The following is an 18,162-nucleotide window of genomic DNA, read 5'->3' as shown; positions in this document are numbered from 1 at the left end:
CGTTTGCTCTGTGACCTGGAAACGATAATGGACAAAGTCAAAAGCCAAAGAACTCTGGAGTGATGGAGGTGGATTTTGCTGGGAATGTCTGCAGGATTAATGGTCCCAGTCCTTTCCCCAGAGAGCACGCAGCGCCACCTAGAGGGGCTGAGGGTGGTTGCACGTGCAGCTGAGCAGAGGACTTAGGTTTCTATTGGTGAAAACTTTCTGTATTCGTTGGCAACTTCTCTCTGCACCATCAGAACCTCGGAGCTGTTGGCCGCATATCGACGAGGTGATCCGGACCTGCTGCTGCCACATGGCAAGGTGGCTATTAGGTGGATATAACGGCCAGGAGGCGCGGGTAAGCCGCGGTCCACGCGAGGTTCGCTGACTTCAGCGCTGACACATCCGAGTGGGGGAAGCTGCAGCTTGGGAGTTGGGGGCTGGGAGCTCATTTGGGCCAGTTTGGTTTCGCGCCTATTTCTGCCGGGTGTGGCGGGTCGGTGGCATCCGAGGGCAGAGTGTAGCCTCGAGGCACGGGTCCAGGGCACCCACTCGGTGGCGCGTCCCAGTGTCCCCGCGTTCCTGCGTGCAGACGCAGGCTTCGCTTTCCTGGGGCTTTTCGTTATGGTGGGCGTCACAGGCAGAGGGAAGCGAAGATGACTGGCATCCCGGCAGCGTTCCGACTGCACCTTGGTCCTGGCTGGCGTTGCGTGTTCCCAAGGTTCCACAACGCAGTGACCCCCTTGAAGGCAGCCCGGAGCTGAATTGGCCTGGCTGCGGGAGGCGGGGCACTATGAGGATGAGAGGGGAGTGCAGGAGGCCTCAGACATAGGGTGACAGGAGGTCCTAGAGGTGGTCAGGACAGTGTCATGGTTACTTGGGGGTTGTGGGAAGGAGTTCCTCGGGGGGGGGGGGGGAAGAGGACTTTTCTTTCTTTCTTTCTTTCTTTCTTTCTTTCTTTCTTCCTTCCTTCCTTCCTTCCTTCCTTTCTTTCTTCCTTTCTTTTCTTTTTTTTCTTTTCTTTTCTTTTTTTTTTTTTACGGTGTGACTTTGCAAAATGAGTGCTCTTTTGCGGAGGGGGAGGGCTTGGGGAGGGAGGGGGGCCAGACATCATCATTGGAGGCAGTAAGGAGCCTGAACCCAGGTGGTTGCCCATAGGCCCTTAAATGCCAACTGCCTTGGACTTCTCAAGGTGGCAGAAAAACATTTTGCCGCGTAAGCAAGCACACCCCACCTGAAGTCCATCCACCTGCTGACCTGGAATTGGGAGTTAAGGCTCAGAAGAAACATGTTCTCTAGAGCTGCCCCTACCATGCATCCCAGTGCCAAGTGTGAGATTCTTCAGCGGCAAAGAACTTGAAGCCCGTTAACAAACTCAGGGGTCCTTAGACCAGTGTCAGGACCAAATATTTGTCAAGGCACTTCCTTGGTGCGGTGAGAGAGCCCGGGTTCCACTTCCCAGAGGGTGGAAAGAGAAATGAGCCTCCAGGAGGGAGGTACCCTCGACAGGCTTTAGGGGTGGCCTTCGGCTTTTGCAGTGAGTAAACTGGTGCTGGGCCCACAGCCCCTGCGCAGCAGCGGCCAGAAGAGGCTTTATGCAAGGTTGGTCTTTTTGTAACTCCCTGTGGCAAAGGTCAAAGCATGTCTGTTTCTCTATCCCCACAGCTCTCAGTTCCTCTTCAGCGGCCTTGCCACCTGCTCCTCACAGCCCAGATAATAGGAACTGCCTCTTCTCATTCAGTTCCTTGGGGTCTGTAGAGAGGCTGTGTGTGTGTGTGTGTGTAAGAAACACTGATGGAATTTGAGGGTCATGGCATCTGAGGCCGTGGTTAGTTTGCATGCTATGCTCTTGTTTGTTTTCTTTTTAAAAATTAGATTTATTTTAGTTTACATTTTAGTGTTTTGTCCTCCTGTATATCTGTGTACTATGTGTGTGTGTGGTGCCCAAGTAGACCACAAGAAAGCCTCGGATCCCCCAACTGTGGATGGCTATGAGTCACCATGTGGATGCTGGGACTTGAACCTGGGTCCTTTGCAAGAGCATCAGTGCTTTTAATTACTGAGCCATCTCTTCAGCCCCCTTGCTTATTTGCTTGTTTTTACAGAGACAATTTCTGTGGGCGCCGCAGGCAAATATTCAAATGGAAAGAACTTCATTTGCTAGTGGTCCAAGTCCCCGTTCCTCTGCATGCACACACGTGACACAATCGACAGATATGAATAGTTTCCCTCGTCACTAATAATAGATTTCTATTCATGTGCAGAGAGATTGGCGTGGTGAACTGTGTGACTATTAACGTCTATGCAGTTCTTAAATACGCACGCACAGGCTTCCAGAGAATAAATCCCAGAGACACTGGTGCCTGTCGATCCTATTACATCTTTTCAGCATGCCTCCAAAAGATCTCTGGTCAGTTCATACATTTGAGTTAAGAGGGCCTGAAGGAAGAAGACTCAGAGGGCTTCCTAGCCATTCATCCCAGCTGGGAATGGCTCTGTGATAGTGAGGACAATGATAGCAAAGTTAACTTCTGGAGAACACGGTGTGCCCGGCTAAGGCACACAAGCTACAATTCACTTAGTTCTCACATCCAGCTGAAGGTTGGAATGGAGCACAGAGAGGTGTGGTGCCTCGCTCAAGGTCATGGAGCTCAGAAGTGTCTGACCACTCTGTCGTGAAACCACCTTACTGACTTGGAGGTGTGTGAGTGTGTGTGTGTGCGCGCGTGTGCATGTGAGTGTGTGTATGCTCTCCGCCCTGGGTTTTATACCATATATAGAGGTGGTCTGCAGGTTGAGAATGGAGGTTCTGGAATCATCTTTCCAGCTGTGATTCTCCAAAGAGCTCTGGGATGGCTGTGTGGTCATCACTTTCAGTTTTTGGAGCCATGAAATAATAATAGTATTCTCATATTGAGTAGATGCTCTCTGTCCTTCAGAACGGGAAGCATGAGTTGAGAAGGAAAAAGACGTCTTAGGGGGAAAAGGAGATTTCAGATGTGGGTGTTTTTGTCACCTGGCAGCTGAGTAACTGTAAATAAATAGACCATAGACCATGAAACCACATGGTCTTTGGCTTTGCATTTGTTAAAAGAGGAAGTGTACATTAGCCCTCCAAGGTGGGTTGTGTGTGTGTGCGCGTGTGTGTTGTTGTCGTTGTTGTTGTGGTGGATGGAAGAATATGGAGGTCTGAGGTGTGAGCGGGCGTTGTCCTCGGTTGATGTCAAGTAAGGAACATTGCAGTCAGGCTATTTTTCCTATGTTCTTCACCCCCTTTTAACTGTAACCCATTCTAGTGGATCTAAGAACATCTGAACTCTGAAAATCTATGGAGTATCCTTCTCTGCTCTTTCTTCATTTGAAAATGAGTTTTGAAAAGGTAGTTTGGGGGACAGCTAAATAAACATGAACTGTTATTTAAACACATCTAAGTATGGCTCAATTGCCAAATGATCTGAATTATCCTGTAACCTGCACAAACACAGGAGTTTTTGACTGCTTGCTCTCATTTTAAAGTCTTCTGGAGCTTTAATGTCTGAGAAGCAAGGACACAATGTAGCACAAATTCTACTTGATCTTAATTGATCAAAACCCAGAGTCAGATGGAGGGGCTAAAGCTGAAGATCAGAGAAGCAGAGCAGGAGTCACTAGAGAGACCTTTAACCTCTACCAATGCTCAGACCAAAGGGGCGATCCTCAGACTGCCTAGACAGCACTGTGCCTCCACCAAACCTCAGATTCCAATGAGCTCTTGTCTCCTCCTCCTTAAATACCACTCTCTGCCAGGCCATATCACTCCTGTTTCCACCTCTCTAGTGCTGGGATTAAAGGTGTGGGATTCCAAGTGCTGGGATCACTTTTGTGTGAGTTCTATTTCTCTTTTTGAGACAGACTCATTCTCATGAATCCTAGGGTGGCCTCAGGCCTGGGATTAAAGGTGTGTGCCACCACTATGTGGCTTCTAATGGCTTAGCTCTGCACTCTGATGTTCAGGCAGGATTTATTTATTAAAACACAAACAAAATACCACTACAGCACACCATCATCACGGGGCCCGGCAGCACGTGATGAGTACAGTTCTTCTGGGGGAGTTTGGGTCCTGAGGTTTAAACTTCTTCCCTTCACCTGTGGGTCTGAGAAAATAAGGGCTAAATTGGTTTGGCCTGGGTCTCTGGGGTCTACCATTTGAAAACAGATTTCAGACTGTGTGTGCCTTCCCTAAGAGGTAGCCCCGTTAACGTCTTCTCGTGGACTCTGAGGCTAAAGAGGTGGGTTTCTGTTCTTTCCTTCCTCCTTCTCTTTTCCCTCTTCTTCTTTCCTTTCGGAACCCAAGTTAATTTTATGTCAAGTGTCCACATTTCTGGACCATCTTCTCTCATTTAAGGACTTCCAGGTTTGCTCCCATACCAAGTATTTTTTAGTCATCCTGAATTTTTAATAGTTTTCATCTTGTTCTCAATCCTCCGGCCTCTTTGCTGCTATTTGGAAAACAAGAGAGTTTATTCTTATCTGAAACATCTTGAAAGATTGTACCCTAACCAAAGTATAAGTGTGTGTGTGAATGTGTGTGTGTGTGTGTGATTTAGAACAGTTCAAGGCACAAACTGAATGTCGTACCATGACCGGATGAGGAGGGCGATGTCAGAAGAAAACTGCTATAGAGAAAAAATGGGTGGGAAATGGGGACAGCACACACCTAGGTGGTGAAAAGGAGATGGTAGCATTTCCATAAAGACCCAGACAACGAAGTGATAAAGGTGTGGAGTGTCCAAGGAAGGATCATAGAGGTCATAGCATATAGATGTAGCAAATTGAGTCTCTTTTTCAAATTTCTTTACATGTAAGATTTTCTAATGGAAAATTTCCACTTGCAACTAGAAAGGATAGTGTAATGAACAGTGCTCTCTTCTCCCGATTCCAGTGGTTATCAGTGTGTCAATAACATCCATCTTCCACATCCATTCCTTCTGGCAGCATTTTAAAGCAACGCAAGAAACCCTGCTCTTTCTAAGCCTTTCTGTATGTGCTTCTAAAAGATAGGCACCCAACCATACACACCACAGTGCTTAACATTAGGGCCTTGTTTTCTGGCTGTTAACAGGGTCACAGACTTGGCCCCTGTGCTGTTTGAAAGTCAGGGTACATGTCTGAGTACATGGCATACTCAGGAGATAGGTGTGATAGCTGTCCAGAAGCCATCTAGAATGATGTTTTCCTCTGTCTCTCTCTCTCTCTCTCTCTCTCTCTCTCTCTCTCTCTCTCTCTCTCTCTCTCTCTACAGCGCTGTTGTGGTGAGTCCACTTTTACTCCCCCTCCCTCTGCATGCTATTTTAGGCTCATCTCTTCGTCATCTCTTAACTCTCCTTCTCTCTCCTGCTTTCTTCTACCATTTCCGTACCTCCACAGCCTTGTGGGTGGCATTCCTCTGATGACCCCACTTAGATTCACCAGCCCCCTAGTCTTCCTAGGTCATCTTTAAGGGAGAGGGACACTTCTTCCTGTTCCAATACTAAAATAGCATTGCTGAGATCGATATAAAACTCAGATGCCATATGACTCTTGTTTGCCATAGAAGTCAATGAACTTTAGTGGGTGCCATTGCTGGGGTTGCTTTCAGAACCCTTTCCCTACCTCAGAAGTAAGCCTGCTTCTCTTTAGCCAACCGCGTTCCCTCTCCTCCATTCTAAGAGCTGCTGATCTACTCCATTTGTGTAGATTGACCTGCCCTGGTCATCTGACATAAATACTTAGAAAAGGGAAATGTCTTTTGTGTCTGACTTCGTTTACTTGGCTCACTCCCAGTAGCATTCATTTTTAACCATGACTAAGCACTATTTCACATTTTTAACCATGACTAAGCACTATTTAACATTTTTAATCATGACTAAGCACTATTTCGCGGCATGCTTGCCGGACCCTTTGGTCATGTAGTATTGGTTGGTGGACATTTGCAGTGTTTCCTCTTTTCTGTCTGTGATGAGCAAGTGCTGCTCTTACATTCAAGTATGAGGCTTGTTGAACATCTTTTTCCATTTTTTGGGTTTTTTTTTTTGTGAGTCTGTAGACGAGTTCCTAGATCAGATGGTCGGTTTGTGTTAACCCTGGGGATGTACCAGACATTTTCCCCCATGGCAACTCATTTTATTTTGCTCATGTGTGGAAATCTAGGCCTCTTTCAAGGACAAGTACCAACTCAAATGTTTCTGCGTTGACAGGTATTTTTCAGTGTTTTCGTTAGTCTTTAATTATGATCATATAGATTTCTGGTTTCACATTTGTTGGTTTGTTGGTTTTTTGGTTTGTTTGCTTGCTTGCTTTGCTTTTTGAGACAGAATCTTGCTCCTCCTGCCTCTGCCTCTTGAATGTTGGAGTTACATGTGGTTTACTACTGTATTCCGCCTGTAACATTACAAATGGATTATTACTTGAGCAATGATCTCTCAAATGCAGGGTATTTTTAGGGTACAAGAAGGTTCATTGGAAAGCAAAAATAATGTTGTTTTTACATGTGCTTTATAATTATACAGAATATTAGAGAATGTATGGGGCATATAAATGAAACTCGCTTCTTTTTGGGGGGAGGAAGGAGAAAGAACCATGTCCTGGTGTGTTTGCTAGGCAAGTGCTATACCACCGCGCCACACCCACAGACCCTTTAACTTTTATTTTGAGACAGAATCTTGACACATTGCCCAATCTGTCCATCAGTTTAGAATCACAAGCCTCTTGAGTAGCTGGGATTACAAGCATCTACCACCAATTCCAGGGAGCACTCGGTTCTTAATCTTCCTTTCCTTGTTGTCTGAGACAGCATCTCACTGTGTAGGCCACCCTGGCCTTGAGCTCTTTAGTAGCTCAGCTGATCCTGTAATTCAAGATCCTCCTGCCTTAGCCTCCCAAGTGCTGAAATCCTAGGCACGAGCCACCACTCCCAGCTTCTTAATTCTGCACTTGGAAATAAATCGGACAGGAAAGTCTTCAAGGTCACATTGCCAAGGAAACTGGTGGTTTCTTGATGATGTCAGCCAGTGTGTGCCATATGACTCCTCACGAAAGGACTTCTGGCTCAGGCATCAGACTTCCATTTTGTTCTGCTTCTGCTGATTGCCAAAGTAAAGCTTGGAGCAAGTCCCCTCATGGTCCCATCTCATTTCTCAAACTGATACATTAGCACCTGAGCTCATGTGAGTGTTCACGGAGAAAGCTAAGAGTGGGAAGTGGGAAGCATGTAATGGCCATAGGAAGTTGGTCACTTGTGAATCTGAGGCAACTCTGTGTTTCTTCAGGTGAACATCCGGGGTTCTCCAGTCCTTGCCTTAGGGCTGCCCCCTCATCGTGCCACACATATTACTTTTAATAGCTCTCTGCTCTTCTTCCTTGTGCCTCTGACAGCAAGCCTATAGAGCTACTGGCAAATCTCTTTTTACTAAAGAGAGAACCAGAGAGGAAGCAGTGCCTGTGACGTCACCAGGCAGCCACTGCAATAAGGCACTGTTCTTCCTGCTGACCTTCCTATAAGATAATGTTCACCTGTTACAGTAAAGCTTTGACCTTTAGAAAAAAAAGTCTCTGTTTGCTCTGATCCTAGATGCTGTCTAGAAGCTTGGAACTGTGTTGCTGGGCATATTAACATTTTCAGTTTGACATGATAGATTGAGAATCTGTCAGCTTACTTGGGGATGTGAATCTTTGTTTGAAGTCAGTGTCTGAAGGGAAGTAGGCCCGGAGAGAGACTGAAGAGGGTATAGGGAAATATTCATGAATTTGATCACATGCTATGGTTGAAGAATTACTCATTTTTGGCCACATTTGCTTACTACTGGGTGTTTTTAGTAACACACCAGGAAATGTGTTGTAATGAATTTCTTTGTGGGGATGTGGAGAAAGGGGGCCTGGTGTGCTGTTGGTAACAGCACTGCCATTATGGGAACACTACAGAGGGTCAGCCAATGCTGTAAATAGAACTACTGAATGGTGTAAGAGTCTCACTTCTGGATAAATGTCTAAAAGAAGTCAACTCATCATGCCAGAGATATCCGCAGTCCTGTGTTCACCATGACTGTTCACTATAGTCAACATATGTAATGTAAGCAATTTAAATGTCCATTAGATGATGAATAAATTTAAAATTTTTAAAAATGCAGTGTATACATACAACAGAATACTAGTCAACCTATCTTAAATGATCCAATCAGGAAAATCCATCCCGCATATGCTGGGGTTTTAGTCAATTCCCGATGTCATCAAGTTGACATAAGGTTAGCCATCACCCCCCTCCCCAAATTGCTTTTATTCATGACGTTTATCATAGAGGTAGAAAACAAACCAGGGGCTAGAGCTCTAGGGGGTCATGGGACCATTTTGAAGTGTGACTCAAAGTAAGATTGGAGCTAGTAAGAGAGACAGACAAGCAGAGGGGTTCAGCAAAAATACTATGAACAAAGTTGCCCACTGATGTATATTTCATAGTAATGAAAAGCTGGAAATAAATATTTACGTTGGGTCTGGCTATGTAAACAGTAGCACATTTACACCGGGGAAAGACAAGGGGCTGGAGAGACAGCTGTTCTAGCAGAAGGCAGGGGATCAGTTCCCAGTTCCCATATAGTAGATCTCAGCTGCTTGTAATCCTGTTCCAGGGAATCTGATGCCCTCTCCTGACCTCCATAGGGACCAGGCACACACATGGTGAACATATATACATGGAGACAAAGCATTCATATGATAAAAAATAAAGATACAAAATTAAAAAAGAAGTTAAAAAGTGTGTGAAATAACCTTTACATTGCCTTGTTGGAAAAGAATAATATAAATTACAGAATGTGCCCACTATGAAACTCCTCTGAAGCTTTGAATGAGAACGGCCCCCATAGGCTCATACCTTTGAATGCTTGGTCCCCAGTTGGTGAACTGTTTGGGAAAGACTAGGAGGTGTGGCCTTATTGGAGGATATGTATCATTGAGTGTGAGCTTTGAGTTTTAAAACCCCCCACACCAGGCCCAATCTCAGCCCCCACCTCCTGCTACTGTCTTTCGAATCAGAATGTAGAGCCCTCAGCTACAGCTCCAGCACCATGTCTGTCTGCTTCCTGCCATGGTGACCACGAACTAACCCTCTAGAGCTATAAAAAAGACCCCAGTTAAATGCTTTCTTTGATAAGACTTGCCTTGGTCACGGTGTCTCTTCACAACAATGGAACAGTAACTCAAGAAGACAAAACAAATCTTCGGATCTGACGTAGGTGGATCATTCGTTGCAAAGGGCGTGGGAGGGATGGAATAGCCAGCTGTTATCTGTGGGACTGAAGAAGGGTTTTTGGAGCGTTGAGTGACGGGAACTCTACTTCTTGTTCTGGGGCTCTGTGTTTAGGGCCTTTATAGAAACCTATTTTTTTTTTTTTGTAAATAAAATCCAAAGTAACTATTCCATCCCTTCCACGCCCTTTGCAACACATCATACACAAAGAGTGTATCCTTCATCTGCATTACTCCAAAACATGTAACCTAGGATACAGGGCCTTTAAATCAAAGAAATCTAAAGACTTTTAAGAACAATTTTTATGTGTAGTTCCTTTTGGTGTATTTGAAGTTGTATCTTATCAATGTCCATGTGGAGTAAGAAAAATTCTATATCTTTAGGAGGCTTGTGTTCATTTCTATTCTTGTTAAAAATAATTACACCCCAATAATTGAACAACCACATCTACCAAAGAAGGCATTTATCTCTTGACTTTATTTCCAAATTGTTGGTTATGTTCATCTATTCCATAAGCATTTATTAAGCTCTTACATGCAACGGAAGACACGGGGATATGATGTGGTAGAGAACAAACAAAACCCTTGCTGTCGTGGAGCTTACAGTTGGGGGCAGAGGAAGACTCAGAGGGGAAGGAGCAGAAAAGAATCAGGAAGTGATGTTTCTGTGACGACATTTGAACAGACTGACAGAGTAAGAGGTGACCAGGGAACTACCTTTAATTAGGAAACATTTCCTTGAGGAAGTAATTCAAAACTAAGGCATGCATGACAAGAGAGGATCAGGCTGAGCTCACTTGAGGGAAGAGAACTTCAAGCAGAAGGTGAACTGCACCCTTGGGGTGGTGAGAATTGAGGGCCTGAGAGCTTGTTCTGTTGTTGGGGCTGACAAAGGTTGAGAAAGATAAATGAGAGGACTTCAGGGTCATGACAAGCCTTAAAGACAAGGTAAGAACTGTGTATTTCATTCTTGATTTGATGGGAATCCACGGGGGTTTGATTGGGAGAATGAGATGCAGTTTGGGTTTATAAAGGGTTTCTCTGAATGCCTGAGGTTGTGGTTGGGGAAGGGCAGAAGGAGGGAAGCTGCTCTCCACTGTGAAGTCCTAGGTGGGTGTCCAAGTGGGAGAAGACAGTGGCTTAGATGAACACGCCAGCTCTAAACTTGTTCAGGGGTTAAATATGGAGAGCTGGGAATGCATGGGGTTACACATGGCTCCTAAATCGTAGACTCAGGGGACTGAGAAATTTACTTCCTGGGATGGGGAAAGAAGGAGAGGAACAGGTTTGCTGAAATCACTGAAGTGTTTCTCACTGTGCAGATCAACGTTTTAGCCATCATCATCATCCTAACTACAGCCAAAGCAGACAGAACCATTTTAAAAATGGATTCTAGAGCCACAGCGTCATTTAAAAATATTAGAAACTCATATTGAATTCCTATAGATGTTGCAAATATTCAAGCTGATGCAAACCACATGGCACCAGGGTCTTAGTGGTTGTCTTCCTGACTTTGCTCTAAGACTAGAACGAACTCCAAAGAATGTGCTAGAAAAGTGTCTTGACTTTTACACAGCACTCCCATTTTTGATTTGACAGGTAATTTTTATCATAATACCTTTGGTATGTTGCTGTTTTGCATTATTAGTTGATCTTTGTGACTTCTTCAGTTAAGCTCACACTGGCAAAAATGTTTCTTATCTCTACATCAAACTCTCTAGATTTCCTGCTATTTTTGTTTGTTTGTTTGTTTTGTTTCTCTGATTTAGTCATTTATCTTTGACTTGAAAATACAAGAAGTTAATGTGAGGTATAAAGGAATTATTTGTTTTTGTTTGTTTGTTTTTTGCTTATTAACAATAATATATAATATAATAACAAAAATATGACTGGACTTTTATTTATCTAGGATGACTCTTGCTCATTGCAGATAAACTCTTCAGACCTCCAGCTGGCCATGTGATGAATTCAAGGACCATGCCTGGTGGTACGGCAGCCACTGGAGAGCTATGTTTCGAGCACGCTCCCTCCACACCAGGAAGGATGGTGTCCCAGTCCACAGACCGGCAAGATTGTCCTGTAGACCCCTGGGAAGGGATCAGCGGTGCCTGTGAGGATGCTGATGGTTCACCCCAGCTCCTGGACACTGACCACCTTCTTTGCCAGTTAGATGTGAGGCTCCTGCGGCATAAAGCCTGCTGGATCAACCCACCGTGTGTGGAGCAGCCGCTACAAGACTTATTCCCCCAGAGAGCGACAGTGCAGAGCAGTGGGAAACACTTGGGGGTGGGCACGCCCTCTCCTGTGGGCCTGCCACTGTTGTCCTACCGGGACTCCCTAGCAGAAACACCCCTGTCTGAGAATACTGCCAATGGCCCTGGGCGAAAGAATGGTGACTTTTCCCTGGCTACGGAAGAGCAAGAGGTTCATCCTCAGCACAAATCTCTGCTCAGAAACCCCAAGACTGTGGCTACTTCCCCATGCCCTAAGGAAGACAGTGCCCGTTTTGAGTCTCCTCCTTTGACAGCTTCTGCAGATGACGGTAACTACCTGGTGACTTCCTTTATTCTTCTCCATCCACGTGTTTGTCTGGGCTTGGCTCAAAAGTCTGCCTATTGTCTTGCCGTGAGAAATGACGTTCATGGCCTTCTGCTTTGACCAGAAGCCAATGCGTAAGCTCCTTTAATGTCACCACAGCCCATATTCTGTGATGGTCACAACAGGTGGATCAGATATCATCTCCTCCTTCCACTGAGAGAAAGGTCATCATTTTAGCTCAGTATAGTTCAAGTGCTGGGCCAGGACCTTAGAAGGGAGGGTCAGCGGTGAAGCGGGTATCGTTCCTAGCAGACAGATGCGAAAACACTCCAGGCTTTGTTTGCAGGGAGAACATTAGAAACACTCAACCCGCTGTGGGTGGGGAAGGCGGACGACGGACGTGCCTCACCTGTGCTAGTTCCAGCACAGATAGCTACGAAAATAGCAGGTTTGAAAGCAGTAGCCACAATACTCCCCGGAAAGGCTCTCTAAAGCCTCTTGGTGTGAAAACAAGGGCTCTCTTGCTGTGAAGCAGTGCACAGATTCTGAAAATAGAAAGCTGAATGAATCAGTTCAACCAAAGCCCCAGGCAAGGTCCAACTAGTTGTCTTTATTTTATGTCGAAGGATTCATTACCTTATATCCACACTGTGAGTTTAGAGCCCTGCTTCAAATAGTCTGGAAGCGTTCTGTTGTCATTGTTGTTTATTGCAAAATAATTTTCAAAGCTGTCTCTTGATGTTGTCAGCCTGTGTGTGTATTTATCTTACTGTCTTTCAGAGGCTAAATGTTGAGGCAACCACATTTGAGCGAAATGTCTCTCAAAACAGGCCTCTTTCTTTCCTTCCTTCCTTCCTTCCTTCCTTCCTTCCTTCCTTCCTTTCTATATTCTTTTTTTTTAATTTAATTTTATTTTTTTTTATTGAAAAAAAAATTTCCGCCTCCTCCCCGCCTCCCATTTCCCTCCCCATCCTCCCGCCCCTCTCCCCCTCCCCCCACTCCTCTTCTCCTCCCTCTCCAGTCCCAGGAGCAGTCAGAGTTCCCTGCCCTGTGGAAAGTCCAAGGTCCTCCCCCCTCCATCCAGGTCTAGGAAGGTGAACATCCAAACTGTCTAGGCTCCCACAAAGCCAGAACCTGAAGTAGGATCAAAACCCCGTGCCATTGTCCTTGGCCTCTCGTCAGCTATCATTGTCCGCCATGTTCAGAGAGTCCGGTTTTATCCCACGCTTTTTCAGTCACAGTCCAACTGGCCTTGGTGAGCTCCCAATAGATCGGCCCCACTGTCTCAGTGGGTGGGTGCACCCCTCGTGGTCCTGACTTCGTTGTTCATGTTCTCCCTCCTTCTGCTCCTCATTAGGACCTTGGGAGCTCAGTCCGGTGCTCCAGTGTGGGTCTCTGTCTCTATCTCCATCCATTGCTAGTTGAAGGTTCTATGGTGATATGCAAGATATTCATCAGTATGGCTATAGGATAGGTTCATTTCAGGTTCCCTATCGTCAGGTGCCCAAGGAACTAACTGGGGACATTGCCCTGGGCACCTGGTAGCCACTCCAAGTTCAAGTTCTTTCTTTCTTTCTTTCTTTCTTTCTTTCTTTCTTTCTTTCTTTCTTTCTTTCTTTCTTTCTTTCTTTCTTTCTTTCTTTCTTTCCCTCTCTCTCTCTCTCTCTCTCTCTCTCTCTCTCTCTCTCTCTCTCTTTCTTTCTTTCTTTCTTTCTTTCGTCCACCCAGGTGGTTAGTTCTCAGGATAAAGAGCAGCTTGCTTGTGGATTTAGAGGTTGCTAAGTGAGAGACGACTTTGCTGTTAGATTGCCCCCTGGAGGAAGTCTTTTCCCACAGAAACCATCATGGTGACAAGTTAAAGCAGCCACTGACTGACGATGGCCTCTGAGGCCCAAACCCACTTGTCATAGCCTTGTACAAGTCGTTCTTCAACTTAGCATTACTTTTGTGTCTTTGTCTTTCTCCTGGATAAAATAATGGGACAAAATGAACCCCAAAGCAAAGACAAGTACTGCGGCCCCTGTTGTCCAAAGGCAGGGTTTCCCAGCAACCCTATCAGTACCGATTCAGTATTTTGAGGTGTTCTATTTGTTTTGTTTCAGAGATGAGCTCTCTGTAGTCCAGGCTGGTCTTAGACTCACAGCGGTCCTCTCACTTCCGCTTCCTGAGGGCTGAGATGACAGGCGTGAGTCATCACGTCTGACGAGACTGTCTTAAACTTGGTGAAGAGATTCCTTCTGTGCCCTTTAGAAACAGAAGCCCAGACGTGACCGGGTTCTCTCTTCCTTTAGTGTGGAGCAGCAGAAAGAAGGAACATTGGCCACTAAGACACGGGCTTTCCTCGGACCCCCACGCCTCTAACGGCAGCTGAGGGGAGCATTTCCTGAGACTGTATAAACAATCCTCCTGGGTCCTATTGGTTAAACAGGACCTACATGTTTACAAAATACCTTTGCCTTCTCTATCTCCTTATGTGTAACAGGTAATAATCCCAACTCAAGGCATGAGAGAATCTGTGACGGAGGTATAACAGGGCTGAGCACCATTCTGCAGGATCTTGCTTTTTCCTCTACCCTCAGGTTTGCGCCTATGACGAAGGGGCTCAAACCTGCCAGCTTCCTGTTTTTGTTTTAAAAAAAAAAAAAAGACAAACCAGCAATTTAGTTTCTTTCATCAGTAGTGGCCTTCTGGTTACAGTGGCGGAGATGGTGAATGGCCTTCACATCCTACCCCCAAAATGTTTACCAACCGCAGTCAAGAAATCCTCCGTCTTCCATGTCCAACCCACTTTGGTCAACATGAGGCGTCAGGGTGACTCTGGCAGTGTTTGTCTGCCAGCAGAGAACCCACAGCCCCCAGAACGTTGGCAGGATCTTATTTTAATTTAGCAGGTCAGGAAACCTCAGCTCCTCCGGCTGTCATGAAATTTCACTTCCTTCCAAGGCTGCAGTTAGCCGCTCTGTGATAGGAAGCTCTCTCTTCGGTGCCCATTGCCAGGAAGGAGTGTGTGTGGGGGGGTGAGGACGCAAGAATGGATGACACAGTGTCATAGACGTTGGGCTTGACTGGGGACTCTTTGTTTTCAGATGACTTGTGTATGTAACAGGAAGTCTGGGGCCAATTGCCACGAGCTGGGGAAGAGATCCTGTAATTCTTAAGGCCACCTTCCCATCTCTTGTGGGTATTTCCCGTGACCTGCTCATCTTCCCGCCATCTTTGCTCCACTGGTCCCTCTGTTCTGGTGGTTTCCTGTAGATACCTCTCAGTCACTCCATTCGTTTCCTGTAGAAATGACTGACAGCAAGGCTATGTCTGCAGGCCTTGTCATCAGAAGTCTCTTTCCTCTTCCATCCCCCACATCTTTCTAGAGCTGTACCTTTCCCCTGCCCCTTAATGGTGTTGAAGACTTGCACCTACAATTGGTTTTGTTTGTTTAGATAATCTTTGAATTTGTTCTCCCCATTTTTTCTCTGTCTTTGTATGCATGCACACGTGTGTGCGTGTGTGCGTGCATGTGTGTGTGTGTGTGTGTATGTTTTCTTTTGTGTTGTGTACTCACCTGCATGCATGCACACATGGAGGCCAGAGGTCAATGTCAGGTGGCTGTTATCATTCTCCATCCACCCTTCTTTTGGAAACAGAGTCTTTCACTGAGCCGGCAGCTCACTAATTTGTCTAAACTACCAAGCCCAGGGACACTTCTGTCCCTGCTTCTCTGGCACTGAGATTAAAAGTGCTGTGCCCAATACAACAGGAGACTGAACTCGGGTCCTAAACTCAGGTCCTGGAGCTTGTATAGCAAGCACTTTCTTGACCAAGCCATGTCCCCAGGCTCCCTTTCTCCATTTTATTATTATTTTTTATAGTTCTTTTTAAAGATTTATTTATTTATTATGTATACAGTGTTCTGTCTGCATGTACGACTGCAGGCAGGAAGAGGATGCCAGATCTCATTATAGATGGTTGTGAGCCACCATGTGGTTGCCAGGAATTGAACTTAGGACCTCTGGAAGAGCGGCCAATGCTCTTAACCACTGAGCCACCCCTCCCAGCGGTGCCTTATGTATGCCCATTCAGGATAATGCACGCTCTTTCTCCTTTTTAACGCCTAGCTGTATTGGCAGGTGCTGCTCGGAGCAGCAGAAGAAGCCATTCTTGGAATTTCTTCCCACTAGAGACATCTGTGCTGCCCATTGATGTGGACAAGGTGAGTGGATCTTCTCAACCACTGAGAGCCTGATCCTTCGGCAGCATCTCTCAGATGTGAGTGTGGAAACCACCCGGGCGAGGCACAGCCAAAGGGCTCTGCTCAGTGTTTAATGGAGGCTGCCAGGAGAAGTTTCCAGGCACCGTGTGCTCAGTTGTCCGTGACTGATGAACTATGCCAGGTGCTGCACCCCACGTCCTGAGAGTATCCTATCTTAAGAAATTCAACTTGGTGGCTGGGGTTGGGGCTCAGTAGGAGAGTGCTTGCCTAGTGTATGTGATGTTAAGTTCAATCTCCAGTCCTGAAAAGGAATTCAGTTTGGTATATCTGTGTCTCTGAATGTGGGTTATGTCATAATTTAGTTAAGTCAACAGCTATATGAATCTGCATTCAGGTCACTTAAGTGGCACTTCTCCAGTTTGCAAATCTGATCCATACTCGGAAGCAGTTGATCGTGCTCCTGTTTGAACTGACTATGTTTTTTTTCCTGTAGGAAAATGTCCACTTCTATGCGGCAGACATGATTATCTCCGCATTGGAGACTATGAAATACAACCTCATGAGTCAACAGCTGCCGGAGATCTGGGGCACAGAGGAGGCCAGCAGGTCTCATGGGGACGATCAGACCGAGGCTGAAGTGGCCTTTTACACCCCTGCAAGGCCAGAGCCAGGGTCCTCCACTTCCTCGGACAGTGGCTATGAAGGCAAGTTGGGCGAACGCTTGAATCTGAGGGTTGTGATCTCCGCACACGCTGTCTGTCCTCTGTCCAATCCTCAAGGAGGGACATATTTCAGAATGTGACCAACCCATGGCCCACTGGGAACATACACCCTAGGTTAGCCATGAATGTGGCAATTCAAAATCTGAAACTAACTTAAAACATTTTGAGGTGTGTGTATGTGTGTGTGTGTGGGTGGGTGTGTGATGTGTTACTTTCAGTGACTCAGTTTTGAGGGCCTTTGGTGGTGTATGTACTTTGTTGGTGATAATGTCACTTTGCATGTGTAGATGATCTCCTAGGCTGCTGTCTTGCCTTGTGGTCGGTGCTCATGCTCCATCTTTTGACCAAGGCTGCATTTCTTGTTTTGTTTCTCCTTGGATTTCATTCTTCCTTTTCATGGTGGCTGTTGTCTTCTGTCTTACTTTGTTTTCCATCACACAGCATCCCCCTAGCTTTCCCTCCACGTTTTTTCCCTCTTGCCCAGTGGTCCTCTTTCATTTAGCCAACAATGAACCTGCCGTGTACTTGGTGATGGGACTCAGAGGTGGCAGGACATGTTCTGTTGTAGTTAGGATTTCTATGCCTGTGAAAGACACATGGCAACTCTTATAAGAAAAATATTTAGCTGGGGTGGCTCGCTTACAGTTTCAGAGGTTCAGTCCATTATCATCATGATGGAGAGCATGCTGACATGCAGGCAGACATGGTGCTGGCTACATCTTGAAGGCAGCAGGACTGTGACATTGGGTGATACCTTGAACATAGGAGACCTCAAAGCCCACCCCCACAATGTGTACACACTTCCTTCAGTGAGGCCATATCTATTTCAATAAGGTCACACTTCCAAGTAGTATCTACCACTCACTGTGAGATTATGGGGGCCAATTACATGCAAACTACCACACTCTCTTTCCCCAGAGAAGAAGTGCAGAGCTGGGGCCAAGGAGGCAAGAGGGCTAACACCTTGCAGAGGTGACAGTCCAGCCCAGTCACTGGTCAAGGACAGCTGGGAACCCAGAGATTCTTTCTGGGGAAAAGGGTATCAAAGGTAGCAATGAATGCTAACTTTGATACTTTGCATCCATTTCTTAAAACAAGTCCCGCCTTCAGCCCCACCCCCACATGTTTAGTTTCTAGAAGATTTTGTCTCCATCAATTGCCTCCTCTCAGTGGACGCCTCTGAGAGACCTGCACCTTTAGTCCTGAGCCTCTTTAAGTCTCTTTCTGTATCTGTCCAGTTGGTGGGTCCCCAGATCCTCCAGCTCAATGCCCTTCCTGTATGGCTTAAAGACACTGCACTTTCTCTGTTTCCCTTAGGACAATCATATGTCTAGCTTCAAGGTGGGCAGAGGTAAGTTCTAATTTAACACGGCTACACTATTCATCTAAAACCTCTTCTGGAGGGGGCGGGAGGCTATGGTTTGACTCTCTCTTCTGTCTGTGTAGATTCTGTTG

General features: G+C 46.0%; 1 protein-coding gene across 1 annotated transcript in view; it reads left to right on the top strand.

The window, feature by feature from the left end:
• Positions 1-236: 236 nt before the first annotated feature.
• Rubcnl (rubicon like autophagy enhancer) overlaps positions 237-18,162 on the top strand; it is a 34,914-nt gene continuing 16,988 nt past the window's right edge. Inside the window, exons 1-4 of the mRNA XM_057786434.1 lie at positions 237-343; positions 11,171-11,782; positions 15,903-15,985; positions 16,479-16,689. Of these exons, the coding sequence (XP_057642417.1) occupies positions 11,203-11,782; positions 15,903-15,985; positions 16,479-16,689 (874 nt within the window). The 5' untranslated portion in view covers positions 237-343; positions 11,171-11,202. The remainder of the gene's footprint in view (positions 344-11,170; positions 11,783-15,902; positions 15,986-16,478; positions 16,690-18,162) is intronic.

The sequence above is a fragment of the Chionomys nivalis genome, chromosome 12 (genome assembly GCF_950005125.1).
Source record: "Chionomys nivalis chromosome 12, mChiNiv1.1, whole genome shotgun sequence".
In the NCBI taxonomy this organism is placed as follows: domain Eukaryota; kingdom Metazoa; phylum Chordata; class Mammalia; order Rodentia; family Cricetidae; genus Chionomys; species Chionomys nivalis.
This window is presented reverse-complemented; position numbering and strand designations above follow the sequence as displayed.